Genomic DNA, 17,074 nt, shown 5'->3' with positions numbered 1-17,074 from the left:
TTGAACAGAAAGTCCTAATTCTAATGTTGGACTCTGAATCAAGACTATCTTGCCTCTCACCTGGCCCAAAGTTGGAATCTCTTTGTCTCTCCACAAAGGCCAAGCTTGACTTAACAATTCTGTGACTTGAGCAACAGCACCCTCATCTGGACTTACTCTAAGCAACAGTGTCTCTTTTTTCTGTTTCACAAGGAACGTCTGCATAGTGATCAAAAAATAATTAAGGGTCTTTTGTTCCTGGTAGGAGGACACGTGCAAGTCAAAAAAACGCACGCCTGCATCCAGTTGGTTGTGCAGTCCCCATGCTTGGAACATTGGTTTGGACTTTTTAAAGTATCTGTTGCTTTGGTGTGTTCCAGGGATTGATATAGCCGATAGAAGCATGTCATTTTCTATCTTCTTCATCCATTTGTGTCTGACATACTTATAATTGAGAGTTTTAGAGGCGCCGACATGTTCTTCACACTCACACGTAAGGACAGCCACCCTGCAAGAAAAAATAAATAAATAAATTGAAGTTTGTATCTATATAAAATGGCACTAATATCCTTTTCCTACAGAATCAATCAGTCTAAATGTTTTCATGTTTGCCATGCATACTCACCACAATAGAACTTACAATATAAACACAGAAAGGTACTGAAGGTATCCCATGATTTTTTACTTCCTTCTGCAACAGCACTTCTGAAAAATTAACAATTAATATAGATGAATAGAGTTAATCATATATAAAGCTTATAATCATCTAGGCTGTAACTTGATCTTGAAGATCACAGTCTATGAATATTTCAAGAGCTAAAATCACTCGTCACATTATTGAATATGGCTATTGTAAAACATTTTTAAAAAAGCAATCATTAAAAGTTGGTTTGGTGCTCTTGACAGCAAATAACAACTTTAAAACCTTGAGTAATCCAAACTTCAGTTCTACAAGTTTAAAGTACAAGAGTTCTCAGTAAAATTAATTTGCATTTTGCCATCATGCCAAAATAAACACATCAAACATTATTTCATATTTGGGAATGTGTTACATCATGATTTTCAAACAACAACAAAAATGATTTAAAAATAATTATACTTACTAGCGCAGTCATATGTTGAAGATAAAGAATATTTTTAGAAGTAGTTTGCACTGAATTTTTCTGACCTTGGCATCAGACAGTTCAAGAAGTAAAAAAAAATACAGTGATGTTTGCAGTCTTTCCTTCTGTCATATACTTTACATCTTTAAGTGAGGCAGTTATCCAGAATTTGACTACATTTGCCTAAACAGTATCCATTCCTTCACTGTGTACAGATAGCATATGAAAATCATCTTTTATAAAGTTTTTAAGAGCAATAACGAAGGAACATCTTACATGAATAGAATTTTGGCACCATTTAAATAATGACACGACATTGTATATATGTGAGGAAGGAGGATATTAACTTACAGGGTATGCCGTGTTTTCAGCAAAAGGATAATTGACAAGTCAGCTTGGGGCAAGTTGTCACACATTTTAAATGTTATATATATTTTTTATATATTTAGTTAGCCAAAACAAATTTGATTTGAAATATCTGAATGCTATTCTTTTACAGTTAAGCTCTTTTTACAGTTTCATAACTGGAAAAAAATAAAAATAAACTGGAAATAAATGCATCAAAAAATCAATAAACTACTTTTAACTAGAATAAAAAGTGTGACAAATACACCAGCTGTCTCCAAAACGAATTGATTGATTGTTATCTGAAATATAATATGTATATATATATATATATATATATATATATATATATATATATATATATATATATATATATATATATATAATTGTGTTTGAATGAATGAATTAATGAATGAATACAATGGAACATGTATGCAGTACTAATAATCCATCCACCGCGCGCGTCTGTAATGACAGGTGTGTCTGTGTGAGCGCGCGCGCAGGAACAGCAGGTCAGCGTAGCATTACGTGACGTCATAATGCCCCGCTCGAAGCAGAGTAAAACAAAAACCTAATAAAGGCGTACAATAACACTTTTCAAAATGTCTCAAAGAACTCTTCCTTTGCTCATCATAAACCTCGGCGGAGAAATGATCTACATTCTGGACCAGCGCCTACGAGCGCAGGATGAGAACGATGATAAAACTCAGAGAGGTAACCAACAGTAGTTTCGACCCCCCATAGACACAATAGCTGCCTAACTATAACGAAATGATGCTTTAGTAAGCTGCCAAACAACTAGTGCGTCAAAATGGCCTTACCTTACCGTGTTTTTCTTTGTTTTATGAATGTATAACGAAAACAAAATCTATCTATCTATCTATCTATCTATCTATCTATCTATCTATCTATCTATCTATCTATCTATCTATCTATCTACTTTAAATATAATTAAAAAATTTGTATAATGCAAATATAATGAACGATTAAATATATATATAAATAATTGTTTACATGCTTGATGTGATCTCAGCTGCTGTCAGAAGGTAACTGACAGAGACCAGATTCATGTACCATGCCTAATTTTCAATTACCCTACACTAAACTACATCCTGTCTTAATACTGAGTGGAGGGGAACTGCTTGCACTTCTTCAGATGTAACAGAAATGGGTCCTTAATGCAGGTTATTTGCTCTTTGGCAGGCCGTTGGACAGATGATGACAGAAAAAGAGGTACATTCATTTTATTTTATTTTTTTTAAAATGGCAATACCCAAATAAAAGTCATTAAAAAATTCACACTTCATATAATGTCTTTATTTCATAATCAAGCCCATAATTAACTATTGTACAAAAATCATGATGCAAACAGCAGCTTCTTTTCTGTTTTTTCTTTTCTTTCTTCTTTCTGTGATATTTAAGATTTGACTCCTGCCTCAATGTTTGTTTGTTTTCTCACTCATCTTTCTCATGTTCTTTCTATAGTAATGAATGATATAGTGGGCACTATGTTCAATAAGCCTTTTCTAGGGGAGCTCTTGCGGCCGCAGGATCTGTACTCCCACCGAGCCCTGCGGACAGTTTTGACACGGATAGCACATGCCTCTATTATGCGTCTAAACCCGGCCAGCATGGATAAGGTATGAACTCATCCACTCCCCAGGCAAAACAATTGTGAATCACATTCTTTTTTCTTTTTGCATTGAGTTTTCCTATGGTGTGAGTGTAATTAAATACATTATTAGCTAAAGATTTAACTGAATACCTCAAAGTGATTTAGAGAAATAGCACACCAATAGCATTTAACAATGTATAATGTAACAATAAAACGGTGCTATTTCTACTTGTTCCAGCCCAGATAAAAGTTAGTTACATTCAGTAATATTAAATAATATTTCTTACTTGAATAAAACCAGTTAAATTAGACCACACGTAGCACATTGTTTTAACTAATTTGACACAAAAATGTTCACAATTTATGACCAATTTCCGGTTTACATTAGTGTTGTTATCTTTAATGTAGCTGTACGATTTGATGGCTATGGCCTTTAAGTATCAGATCGTTCTGTGTCCACGTCCACAAGATTTACTGCTTATCACCTTCAACCACACGGACACCATCAAGGAACTGGTTAAGGATAATCCCAGCCTAGTTAACCAGATCAGTGAAGCCCAGAGACAGCTTATTGAGGTAAAAGTCCAGTCGCTTACCAAGAACTAGATTGCTCCTAGTTTCTAAATGTGGTGTAAATCTTCTGTAATAACATATAATTATATCTCCCTAAGAACTGATTTCAATCTAGAATCTATCACACATCAAGTTGCTTTTCTTCACACTTGACAAATTAAAAAAAGCACCTCTTTCTAAGGTATACACACCCATATCCGATGGTGAGTTTCAACTCCTCCGACATACGCTGCTGGTTCTCTTTCAAGATATGCAAATCAGGGTGAGCAGTTTGTTTATGAGAGCTTATTGCCATAGTGTTTGAAATGGATCACTGCCAGATCATACAGTTGTATGCAAATCAGTCATGGCGTTTATTTTGTAAGAACATTCAAGCGTAGCCATTTGTCATGCAGTCATAGTGGCACTTACTGATTTCATGAGACTTTGTGATATGATCTTTCATCAGGTCTCGATTTTCTTGAAAGAAAAGATCCAGACCCCAAATGGCCATTTTGTGCTGCAGACCTCAGGGCCGGTACCTTACGGAGCTGAGGCTCCTGGTTTAATCAGGTGATGCAGATGAAGTAACTTTTCACTAGGAAACAAAGGGGCTTTATGGAAATAAGATCACATTGTTACAGTCATACACCTCATATGCACATCCTTCAGAATTTCTTTAAACATTCTCGTCTCACAGGTGGTTTAATGCTAAAGGCCGAGAGGTGAAGAGAACTAGGTTTCCCATTGGAGGAAGCTACACAAGTGCTACACACCAGGGTTCATTTGACCTCTCTGGGGACAGGGTCACACTTTTGGGCACCAACATGTAAATATCAAAATTAATAGTTAGGAATTTCAACTGCTTTTTTTAAATTCCAATATTGTAAACTTATGTAAATAGAATGTAGTAAATATATTGTATTATATACTATACATTTAAGAATATTTTAAATGCAATATAAAAATAAATTAACCATGTTATTTAAAGAGATACTTATTTAATATAAAAATATAGTTATGTTCAGCAAGGATGCATTTAAATAATCAAGTTACAGTAAAGAGTTTTACATTTTTACACAAATATTTTCCAAATTTCCAAACTTTTTACTCTAAGAATTCTGAAATATCTACATTATATATATATATGTGACTCTAACTCTACAGTGTCCACAAAAGCATTAAGCAGCACAAATTACGTTTTAAAATATATTAAAATGGAGAACAATTATTTTACATTTTACTGTATTTTTACTGACTTTTTTCTAAAACATTATAAAACCACAAACACATGAGAGTGTGTGTGTGTGTGTGTGTGTGTGTGTGTGTGTGTGTGTGTGTGTGTGTGAATCTCTGACATCTGTACAGGTACAGCACACCCTCACTTGAAGACATAGATCCATCAAGCACCTCTAACGGAACAAATAAACCAAAGCAGGTACAGCCTTACTGCAGGCATCATGCCAGATTCCAGAAGTACTGGTCACGTTGAGGAAAAACTAACAGTCTAATACTAATATTATACTATATAATATAATACTATTATATTGGTAACATGTAGATTTATTGAAATGTTTATCTTGTATAAAATCTCTGGGTGTCATTGTGTGTTTGTGTGAAAATCGGAACATGATGTGGAAAGGCAGACACAACGCCCAATCCTCTGGCCACAGAGGAGCTCAACCTGCTCGCTAAACTGATGGGTGGAATGGAGGTGCAGAAACTCTCAAATGTGGACCCTGGTTTCAAAGTGAACCTGTTAACCTTAGACCAGGAGGATGAGGGCATGTAAGCATTACTAATCCAGACATAATCCTGCCACGAGCCACACACATCCCCGAATGTGTGCTTCATTTTCTTATGTAGGCTTATATTGAAATATATAAATGTAAAATATAAAATATATTATGAACTATAAAACATATTTTATAAAACATCATATATGATATAAAATATGATATAAAATAGTAGCTCTCTCTCTATATTTTTTATTATAGTTAACTAAATCCAAAAAGTTGTTATAGTTTTTATATTACTACTATTATATTATAGTTTATATATATTATTATTATTATTATATTATAGTTAAGTGAAGTGAAGTGACATTCGGCCAAGTATGGTGACCCATACTCAGAATTTGTGCTCTGCATTTAACCCATCCGAAGTGCACACACACAGAGCAGTGAACACACACACACACACACTGTGAGCACACACCCGGAGCAGTGGGCAGCCATTTATGCTGCGGCGCCCGGGGAGCAGTTGGGGGTTCGATGCCTTGCTCAAGGGCACCTCAGTCATGGTATTGAGGGTGGTGAGAGAACTGTACATGCACTCCCCCCACCCACAATTCCTGCCGGCCCGGGACTCGAACCCACAACCCTTCGATTGGGAGTCCGATTCTCTAACCACCACGCCACGACTTCCCCACTTCTCTTAAATAGAGAAATAGAGAAATAGAGAGAGAGAGAGAGAGAGAGAGAGAGAGAGAGAGAGAGAGAGAGAGAGAGAGAGAGAGAGAGAGAGAGAGAGAGAGAGAGAGAGAGAGAGAGAGAGAGAGAGAGAGAGTTATTATAGTTATGTAAATCCAAAATGTAACTTAAATGTTAAAAAAACTTTACTTTTATTTCAGCAATTAAGTTTTTTTTTCCAGCTGTTTAGAATCAAAACTAGTGATGCCTGATTCATAAAGGTAGATAATAAAGGCTGAAATTGTTTGCAATTCAGAAGGCATGACTGAAAATCACAGGTAAAAATATTTATTACTGTAATAAATAACCAAATCTCTCAAAATGTTTTTCAGTGGAATTTCAGAAGGAATGGAGCATCAATCATCTGGAGTCATAAGCATACAAGCCACACAGGTGCCGTCTCATGCAATTTACAAACCTGCTCATGTCCTCGTCTTTCTTTATTTTGTTGCCCAGGGCTGGGAATGTCCTATGCTATTAGTAAAACTATGATTTACTAAGAAACACAAGCATTGCTCCAGGGTGAGCTTAACTTGAGAGCTTTTTGGCAATGATTTTATTTTTTGATTCAAATGTGAGTTACTAGGAAGTTAACACCAAAAGAAGCAACCACACATTTGTTTCTGTTAATTCAGGATTGTTTTATGAGTTTGCACTTATCTCTTAGCGTCAAGTGCCCTAAAAAAAATTGTTAATAAGTGCATACTGAGTTTTTGGTAATCCCAAACCACATCATTACATTTCTTTTTTTTTTTTTTTTTGTCATTAGTGACCCAGTCATAAGTTTACTCCTTATGTATTAATACCAAACTCTAAGTTTCAGTAAATAGCTCAATATGAATCACTTTTTTAAAAAAATGTTTACCTTGGTATTCTCAGGATCAGCTGGCCAGCACTGAGCTGGCACGTATAGCAGGAGAATTTGATGAAGGGGGAAGCCCAACAGAGGAACCCGGGAACAAGGGGGAGGACTTGCTGGCCATGATGGATGGACTGTAAAGGTCACTCTCTGTAGATTGTGAGTCAGGAAACATTTGGTAGGTCTGAATTGTAACAGAAAAATATGGTAGGTTCGGAAATGCCTGGCATTTATACAAAAACTTTAAACCAGTTGAAAAATAAAAAATTAGTTTGTCTTCATAAAAAACTCATTGTGTCTATAATGTTAGTTTAATATGTCTGATTGACATGCAATGACTGATTTACCTTTGAAAATGAAAGCATTTTGGGTTCACTGGAAGAGAAGGCGTTTCTTTCTGTTGACAGATAACCAACATACATTTAGTGTCAACAGTATAACCTTCAATATAAGTTATACATGTTGGTGCAAGTTCACATGGGTTAGATTTATTTTTCAATAGTTTTATTTTTTCTTTCTTTATTCACTGACATTCTCTATATTGTTTTCAAAATGGTCAAACTTTTAACAAGGTACTTTTTTATGTATAGATACTGTGTACAAAATAGTTTAAATTAACATAAAAATCTAAAAATGTAAGTGTGTAAGGGTGTGGGGGGGGAGAAAAAACATTTTATACAAATAATTAGGGAGTTGAAGCTCAAGAGAAGTTTGGTATTTTTGAATGTTTAACATTTTTACTGTTTTATTCTTTAATAATTGTTTTACTGTTCAGATTTAGCACTAAAACCATTACATACCATGTAATACATGTTAAAAACAGATATTATGCTTTTTTTCAGAAAGTATTTCACATATCAAACAAAGCTATTCTCAAATCAAGTAACAAGCTATTCTCAAATCATGTAACAAATCAAGTAACCGATGGCCAGCAGTGAACCTGTTAAATGAACTGTTTCTCCTGAACCGCGATCTGTACAGGTGGAACCCTCGAAACGCGACTGAGTTAGTTTTGATGAAAATTTGGACGGATTTTGTTGTGAAAACCTGGCAACTCTGCTGTTTATCCGAGTCATCACCATGGTCATCACTCGCTAGAGGGAGCGCGCGCGACTTTAATCCGGTACGTCTCGATGACGTCACTTTCCTCTGCGACGAAGGGCTGCGATAGAAACTAGAATGTAAACATGATGTTTTGAACATGTTAGACAACACAAAGGAATGTAATAAAATTAATGTTTTTACTACAAGTGGCATATGTGATTGACTAGGGGTTCAGTGAGAATGAAATGATCATTGTAAAATGTTCTCTGAATGGTTGTAAGTCTCGCGTGCCTCAAGGACGTCAGGAGAGCTTAATATTTCCAGACGTATGTATCGTTTTCAGTGATCACTAGTGACTTTTCGTTAAATAGTACTTAATTTGATACTAGTACTTCTATAGCATAAATTCAAGGTAGTCATTTAGTCTTTGCATCAAGCTACTATTTCAGTACTATAGCCAAACTTAATTGTGACTGGGAAACAGATCACACACACACACATACATATATATATAATTTTTTAAAAACAAAAATAATATAATGTTGAAATGTTATATATATATATATATATATATATATATATATATAATAAAATACCCTGTATATATGAAATTTAATATGTTTGTGTTATGTTTTTGTGCTTTAAAATGTCTTTAAATACATTGTTTGATATTATATAAGATTTTAAAGTCAACTTTTATTTGGCTAAAAGTTAATTTTTAGTGACATTTACTTTTCATTCTGGATTTCTCTTTGTTAGACAAGAAACCTAATTTGCATATTTTCCATGCAATGTGTGGTTTGCCTGTCAGCAGAGCCTCTCAGAAACCTGTGAAATTTCATTAATTATATGCAATTATTCACATTCTCAGAAACATTTAAATAAAAATGCTGAGCATGTAGCTCAAGTTGTAATACAAATCATATATTTGTACAGGGCTACCTTTTTACAATTATTTGGCAGAGAATCATTGTTATGATTTTCATCATGTTTCTCTTTTTGGTGTCATAAAAATAAATAAAATACAAAGAAAGTGATTCTTAAATTATTCACACTGCGAGACAAATGACTTGATTGTTAGTGATTCTCTGTGCACAGGTGAACATGGACATCGTGAGCCATTCCATTCGTGAGCGCACCATCGCCGAGAACAGTCTGGTGATTCTCCTGCAGGGTCTGCATGGACAGATGACCACCGTTGACCTGCGAGATGAGAGCACAGCGAGGGGACGCATTATTAACGTCGATGCTTTCATGAACATCCGGCTGGAGAAGGTTCTGTACAGGGACAGACTTGGATTCATGTCCAGTATGGACGACTTGTTCATCACTGGCAGAAATGTGCGTTACGTCCACATCCCAGACCACATGAACATTATAGAGACAATAGAGACCCAGCTCGCAAAAATACACTGTGTGCGAAACTTTGGAGCACGCAAAGAATACTCCAAGAATAAATAGATTTTCTGAGAAACTAATGCTTGTCAAATAGATGGTTTTGTAATGCACAGTTTTATTTTTCATTAAGCAATGCAATCATGGAGCAAAAAAGGAATATATAGTTAAAATGTTGCTAGTTGGTGATCGAAAAAGCTCTGAATAGTGTCTCTAGGAAAAGTGTGGGAAAAGTTATTTCTGTTTATTTTGTTTTGCTCTAGTGGTTTGAAAAAACAATAAACAGTGAAATAACCATGATCGACGTGTTGACATTGTGCTTGTTTAAAATGTAACTTTTAATATTTATTTTGTCTCTTAATTGTGATGTCAGCATTTCTTAACCACAATAATTGATTATATCCAAATATTGGTATTTTACGGCCTTTATTTGTGCAATTCAAAAACATTGTTTGCTGTGTAATTACTGTTTCTGTTAATGTTTTATACTGCAGAGGTTTCATAAGCAGAATAAGATCAGGATTGGTGATTATTTCATTTGATCATATAAATAATTAACAGAACAGTCCTGGATTGGATTGGACGGGAATCTTCTAACATGGCAAGCTTGTTTGTGGGCAATGTTGCAAGAGACATCTTATTTTGGAACAATATTATTTTGCTTCCAGAATGCTGCGTATATTTTGGCATTGCGTATGAGGTTGCAGGATTTTCTGTGACCACATGATCATCATCTTTGCAATGACTCAAACCTCATTCCTGTCCGGACACTGGAATATTCTGGTAAACAAATAAACAAACATTACACAATATGACAATTACCACATGCTGCTTATGAATAAACTTTTAATTCTTTTAAAGCGGGGACATTTGGGGGCATGCTCAGCTCAGTGTTCAAGGTGTTCAATCTCACTGGGCTTCCCACATCGTAAATTTCCCCAGCATGCACCTGCTCAAATGAGTATGTTGCCCACATTATGGTCTTTTATCTGCGTCAGACTCAACTCATCTGAAGAGCATGGTTCACTGTACCGTTAAAGATAAAAGGTTTTCACTGGCTGTTGCTGTTGCTTGGGATACCATACAGTTAAGAGTCGCTTCATGTGTTTAAATCCTTGTCAGATGGGAGCACAAAGAGCTCTTTAAATCCAGCTGCAGCCCAAAGCAGCAGGCGCTGTGACCACTGCAGACATTTCCTGTTCCACCCCACAGGGTTAACCTTCAACAGACAAGAGAGCTTTCTGGCATGCTTGACGTGGCCCGTCCCAGAGGGTGGGCGGTCGGCCTTATTCAAGCCTGCACATGCTGAAAGAAACATGATTTAGGGGAGTGTTTGAATGTTTAAAGTGAAGACAAACAGAAACAGAACATTTGCAAATAAGTAGCTATGCAGTTGCTAGGTTTTTGTGGGGGGTTGCCAGGGTTTTTATATGTGGTTACTAGGGTCAGAAGAGTCCAACCTTAAGTTTCTGTGATATTCTGATTTTCATATTTTTATAAGGTTTATCATTTTTTTTAATGGTGATATTGAGATTTTGTGGTTTTAAGTACCCTAAAAGATCATCATCTTTTAGTGTAGTTGGCATAAAAAAAATATTTCTGAGCCCACTATATAAGGCATAAACAATGCTAGACCATACATTCAAACTATATTTAAGCTGCTACATTTAGTACAGCATCTATAGTCTGTCTGAGCTTAAAGAAAATGAGGTGTATGTTTTTCTGTGGTTTACACACCCACACAACACACTCAAATATACATGTGTGTACCTGAAGAAGAGGTTTACACTGATCTGGTGACCAGCGAGCGTGAAATGTGGCCTGGATCGCATTGCCATCCCGTGGGTGTAAATTCTAGTCTCAAGTTGTTTGCCCCTCCTTGACTCTATTTTCCCCTCAGACAGGAAACACCTCCCTCTGCCCAAACTGCTCTCCAATGCTCTGGTCCCAGTGAGAGAGCCACTGTGTAACTGTGAGCACAGAGGTCTGCTTCTGCTGCTTCTCCTGATGTCAGGCACAGACACGTTTGAGTACACAGACAGAGAGAGAGAACGAAAGAAAGAGTGTGTGTTTGGAGCTCAAGCACCTCACTTCATCTGCCAGTGTATGAGGTCACTGCGCCTCTGGGTACGGGACTCATCTTTCCTCCACCAGGACGATCTGGATAGAAACGATGGTTCGTTAGAAAAGGTAAGAAATTATATACTTCACTTTTATTAAAAGGATAAAACATCAAAACTTTCTTTGGCTTGTGAAATTGTTCAGATATCAGATAAAAGTGTAATATGACTGGATTAGTTTACCTAAGAGCTTGCTGTTACTTTTAACCAATTAGAGATTTTTGTCTAAAAAAAAAACATATAATCGGTTGATAAATCCCACAGATTTATACTGAAGGAGTGGCTCTAGTCAAATCAAAGACCATATAAAAAAAAGCGAATATCAACATATAAACCATATAAAAATATCACCATATACTGTTAATCATAAGAAAAACTGAATATCACAGACTTAAGGTTGGACTCTTCTGCCTATACAGTTACTAGGGACTATTCTGACCCTAGTAACCACATATTAAAGACCTGTCAACCACCCACATAGCAAACAAAGCAACTGTGTAGAAACAAACTAGCAACTACAACAGAAATTGTACAGCAACACATTAACAATTGCATAGCAATGTCCTAGCAACAACCCATAGCACCCTAGCAACTGCATAGCAATGCCCTATCAACTGCCCACAACACCGGGAAGAGACAACCTAGGAATCACTCATATCAACCTAGAAATTGCATAGCAACTCATTAGCAGCTGCACAGCAATGTTGCAGGTGTTTGTTAGTGCATTGCAGTATAGCTGCATGAAAACAACCTAGAAAACACTCACATCAGCCTAGAAATTGCATAGCAACTCATTAGCAGCTGCACAGCAATGCCCTAGCAACCACCCACATGACCCTGTCAACAACCCACAACAACCTAGCAGCTACATTGCATTGCAATGCACTAGCAAAGACCCACAATGTCTTAGAAACTGTATAACAACACCCTAACTAACCCTAATCATTCACTTCAGCCTAGAAATTGTGTAGCAAATCATTAGTAACTGGATAGCAACACCATAGCAAATACCCACAACATCTTAGAAACTGCATTGCAACACCCTAGCAACCAACCACGACATGGAAACTGTATAGCAACAACCTATGCAATGTTATAAAAAGGTGGCAACTCTTTGCAAACCAAAATTCTTACATTTTATAAATGACTGTATACTTAAACCTCTTGGAACATACTATGAACAAAAACACTTAAAACATGTATTATAAACACTTGTATGGCAGCTAATATTGTAAATAATGTCACTATGTAATACCTCTTGAAAAAAAGATGCTCTTAAAGTTTGGATTTTAGAGATGATAGGAGAATATGCAGAATAGCCTGAGCTCAGCGGGTTCTGCTGCTACATGCCCTTCTGCAGGTTTGCTCTTCTGGGAAAGGCTCTGACAGGTGTCTGATGGTATGTTTGAGATGTTTTGTCCTGTGTCGAACTGCCGATGACTCACGGCTGTGGGGCAGAACGCAGGTCTGTCTGCTATGCTGTGTCACTAACAGGAATATTTTTTTGGAACATTTGGTGTACGTCCTACACTAATTGGTACTTGGAGCGGGACTTGACAATGTTTACAAGCTTCCGGTGTAATCTCATATTCCTGGTATCCTAGTTCCTGTTTGTCATTTGTTTGTGTCATAGAATGTAGTTTGTGATTGCTAAACCACAAGGGAGGGGCTTCACAGGACTGCAGAGCACAACACAAAACTAAGACGCCACAAGACAAGAACACCTGCTTGCATTTAAACATTCAATTCCTTTAAGTATTTTATTGCTTAAATTTACTCTTATGCTAATAATGTTTATATAAAGTATAATAATTTACAGTGGGTCTAGAAAATGACTTTTTTTCCTTACTTTTTTTCTTTCATTTTTTGCAGCCTGAAATGAAGATGGTTTTTGTTTTATCCAGTTGTATTTACTTATTTTACATATTTTTATATTTTTGTCTAATTGGATTTCTGATGCAAAGAGAACAGATGTACATTATCTTAATTGTGTGTATTTTTTATTATTGACATCTGAAATGATTAATTGAAATAATTTAAGTTAACAAGCTATGAAAGATCAGCAACCTCTGAACAGCAAAATATTACTTCAGGCATCTGTGAGGGAATTAGTAGACATTTTGACCAATGAATGTTGCATAAATACAGTCACAGTCAACAGAACATAATGTGCTTCACTCCAGTGCACTTAAATGTGTGCTCTTGTTCTGATAAGAGCATGGCAGATAGGGATCAGGGCGGCTGAGACTTTGGGACTTGATGGTGTAGATTAAAGTTTGATGTAATTACAGGCCCCAAGAGGAAACAAACAGGAAGACAAAACATGGCACCTCTTCCGTGATCTCGGCATGGTCTCAGCGTCTGCAGCTTTTATGGTGTGGACGCACACAGGGAGTCACCGCATTTATAGTCTCATGCTTTTATTGTTTCCTCACTTGGGCCGGAGGAGATTCTCGCCAAGGAAACATCCAGGACTCGTCCGGCTCCAGCTTGGGAAATCCAGATGTTCAGCTTTAATTCTCCCCCTCCTCTTTTCCATCTCGGAGAGAGAGTGACACAAGCTGGATCCTTCCCAGTTTCCCAGGGAAGATTCCCACGCAGACCCTGAGCAGCATATGAATGTCTTCACAGTATCTCGGTTCCTGTGGAATAAATGGGAGAATCGGTCTGGGAGCAAAGAGGGAGATCTGGGTCAATGCATTAACAACAGCAGTTACAAATGGCCTGTGTGGAAAGAGACTGATATAATGCTGCTTAATGGCACAGTTAGCGCAATTTCAGCCTCAGTGTCCAAAATAAATAAGTTAGAGCCTATGTGTCTAGTTATGCATAGATGGGCATGTTGTTTTAGCTGTTCTTGCAATGCTAAAGCAAGCATCACTGTTGGTTTTTTGGGTTTTCAAAAGCCCTAACATTAAGTATTAATCTTTGCATTGTTTGTGCTACAAACATGATAGTATACCTAAAGTCAGGGGCAAGTTGCATAAACGTAAGAACTACTATATTTAAGAAAATATAGTATAAATATAATGTCTCTGAACTATATGTATTTTGTTCTAACACAGGGGTCAAGCTGAAGGTCAAGGTGAGAAAGTAAAAGACACGATAAAGCCAACATGAACCCCATACGCAAAGACATGGAGCTGCTTAGTAACAGCATGGCTACGTACGCTCATATAACAGGTGAATAAGAGCATTCAACACAAACAACTCATTACTGCCCAAGGTAAGAAATCAAGCAGTGGAAGGCAGATAGCTAAGCTCTTTATATAGATTTGGTTTGGTTTTGTGTGCCCAGAACATTGTGCACTTCTGACCCCAAGAACAAAATAACAACCCATTCCATGGTGTTTGATTTGGCTTCACACAACTGACTTCATGAGTAATGGCTTAAATGTTCCTAAAAGACTTTTCTCTTGGGTTTAAGATTTTTCTTTAGTGTCAAATCAGTCTAGAAAACGTAATGTTTGAAATTTACTTGAAATCGCAACTTCAATTTACTAGAAATTATTAAGTGGGTTTGTGTGTATTCACTTGATCAAATGTGACAGCAAAAACATCTGTACCGCTACAAAAGATTTCTATTTCAAATAAATGTAATGGTTTATAAGGAAATATTAAATTGCACTGTTTTCAATATTGACAGTATTAATGTTTTCAGAGCACCAGATCAGCAAAACAATGTTTTGTGAAGGATAATTAGAACAGAAAACAGATATTTTAAATTAAAATTTAAATAACATTAGTATTAAATTAATAAATACAGTTTTTACTGTATTTTATTGATGTAATATATTTATTCATATTGTTATAAAATATGACTTGGACATGCTCGTGACAGTTTTCCTTTCCTTTGAACACAGAGAACATGGAGAGCTTCGCGCTGTACTTCATGTTGGGTGTGAGTTCAGGTCTTCTGCTGGCCCTTGTCCTCCTCATACTGGGCATCGCCTGCCGACCGCGTTCAAAAACAAAAACACCCTCCTCACCCGAAAAGAGACGACTGAAAGAATCCAGCGAGGAGGACGAAGACAAGGAAGAGTACCAAAGTGAGGAAGGAGATGACGAGGACCTACAAGTCCCAGTGGTTGCAGTGAGTCCCATGAGTGATCAGACCCTGCTAAACGGAGCCATTAAGAGTGTGAATGTGTTCGCTTCAGCAGACGAGCTGGAGCGAGCCAGGAGACTAGAGGAGAGAGAACGGATCGTCAGGGAGATCTGGAGGAACGGACAGCCGGATATACTAGTCACCGGCACAGGCACACTCGGACGAGTTCACTATCTCTAGCAGTGTTTTGTCTTCTGGATGCAGTGGGTTCATAGCTATGGAATGCACCTGAACATTTATCTGTGTAATAAATTTGGGTGTAACGTACCTTTAAAATGGTAAGAATTGAGAACACTTTTAAAAATTAGGCTGATTTTACAGCAGTGCCATCAAAGAACTTAAAACAACATGTTTTCCTTAATGTAAAGAACAGTTTAACGATCTAAAGATCCCCCCCCCCACACTAAGAACATTTAAGTAGTGCAATGGAAAGTGGATGTTCCGTGAATGTTAAAGGTTCTTCACTGAGCAACTAATGCCAGTAAACCTTTATTTTTAAGTTTAATTTTATCTGCATTATCTGTTTTGAAGTTGTTTTCACAAGCCCTTGACTTCTAAATAAGTTTTGATGATTCGATTTTTTTTGTTGCATTTTTATATCTATAAATACATTTTAGCACTTAATGTTTGTATATATGTATTTTCTACATGAAAATAAAACTTTAGTGCATTATAAATGAGAAAGTGACCGTTGTGTCGAGAAGATATTCCAAAGGAAGATGTGGCCTTCGCCTTCCATTAATGCCTGCTCACAATAAGAACTACAGTCGTGGCCAAAAGTTTTGAGAATTACATAAATATTGTAAATTGGAAAAGTTGCTGCTTAAGTTTTTATAATAGCAATTTGCATATACTCCAGAATGTTATGAAGAGTGATCAGATGAATCGCATAGTCCTTCTTTGCCATGAAAATTAACTTAATCCCAAAAAAACCTTTCCACTGCATTTCATTGCTGTCATTAAAGGACCTGCTGAGATCATTTCAGTAATCATCTTGTTAACTCAGGTGAGAATGTTGACGAGCACAAGGCTGGAGATCATTATGTCAGGCTGATTGGGTTAGAATGGCAGACTTGACATGTTAAAAGGAGGGTGATGCTTGAAATCATTGTTCTTCCATTGTTAACCATGGTGACCTGCAAAGAAACGCGTGCAGCCATCATTGCGTTGCATAAAAATGGCTTCACAGGCAAGGATATTGTGGCTACTAAGATTGCACCTAAATCAACAATTTATAGGATCATCAAGAACTTCAAGGAAAGAGGTTCAATTCTTGTAAAGAAGGCTTCAGGGCGTCCAAGAAAGTCCAGCAAGCGCCAGGATCGTCTCCTAAAGAGGATTCAGCTGCGGGATCGGAGTGCCACCAGTGCAGAGCTTGCTCAGGAATGGCAGCAGGCAGGTGTGAGCGCATCTGCACGCACAGTGAGGCCACGACTTTTGGAAGATGGCCTGGTGTCAAGAAGGGCAGCAAAGAAGCCACTTC

At 36.9% G+C, this 17,074-nt stretch overlaps 3 protein-coding genes and 1 long non-coding RNA gene across 5 annotated transcripts; 3 read left to right on the top strand and 1 right to left on the bottom strand.

The window, feature by feature from the left end:
• The first annotated feature begins 1,954 nt into the window (after positions 1 to 1,954).
• LOC132103997 (protein OSCP1-like) lies at positions 1,955 to 7,081 on the top strand. Its single transcript, XM_059509132.1, has 11 exons — positions 1,955 to 2,141; positions 2,631 to 2,660; positions 2,913 to 3,067; positions 3,451 to 3,618; positions 3,797 to 3,877; positions 4,064 to 4,167; positions 4,295 to 4,423; positions 4,963 to 5,032; positions 5,237 to 5,382; positions 6,398 to 6,458; positions 6,945 to 7,081. Exons 1-11 carry the CDS (start codon positions 2,030 to 2,032, stop codon positions 7,062 to 7,064), a joined length of 1,176 nt encoding a protein of 391 aa, XP_059365115.1. The 5' UTR covers positions 1,955 to 2,029; the 3' UTR covers positions 7,065 to 7,081.
• A 1,991-nt stretch (positions 7,082 to 9,072) lies between these two features.
• On the top strand, positions 9,073 to 9,663 carry LOC132103999 (U7 snRNA-associated Sm-like protein LSm10). The gene has a single exon (XM_059509134.1). It carries the CDS (start codon positions 9,073 to 9,075, stop codon positions 9,427 to 9,429), a length of 357 nt encoding a protein of 118 aa, XP_059365117.1. The 3' UTR covers positions 9,430 to 9,663.
• Positions 9,664 to 9,790: 127 nt separating this feature from the next.
• Positions 9,791 to 12,646, bottom strand: LOC132104000 (uncharacterized). 2 transcript variants are annotated; one of them, XR_009423501.1, is made up of 4 exons: positions 12,618 to 12,646; positions 11,450 to 11,523; positions 11,134 to 11,367; positions 9,791 to 10,668 (listed from the first exon to the last, which is right to left on the bottom strand). It is a non-coding gene; the product is annotated as an uncharacterized LOC132104000 (long non-coding RNA). The 2 variants fall into 2 exon arrangements; XR_009423500.1 differs by lacking the exon at positions 12,618 to 12,646 and adding an exon at positions 11,667 to 11,708.
• LOC132103998 (protein eva-1 homolog B-like) lies at positions 11,297 to 15,909 on the top strand. Its single transcript, XM_059509133.1, has 3 exons — positions 11,297 to 11,553; positions 14,549 to 14,666; positions 15,347 to 15,909. Exons 2-3 carry the CDS (start codon positions 14,600 to 14,602, stop codon positions 15,769 to 15,771), a joined length of 492 nt encoding a protein of 163 aa, XP_059365116.1. The 5' UTR covers positions 11,297 to 11,553; positions 14,549 to 14,599; the 3' UTR covers positions 15,772 to 15,909.
• The last annotated feature ends 1,165 nt before the right edge of the window (positions 15,910 to 17,074 follow it).

Source organism: Carassius carassius, chromosome 25, assembly GCF_963082965.1.
Source record: "Carassius carassius chromosome 25, fCarCar2.1, whole genome shotgun sequence".
Taxonomy (NCBI): domain Eukaryota; kingdom Metazoa; phylum Chordata; class Actinopteri; order Cypriniformes; family Cyprinidae; genus Carassius; species Carassius carassius.
The sequence above is the reverse complement of the archived record's forward strand: the minus strand, read 5'-3'. Positions and strand labels throughout refer to the sequence as shown.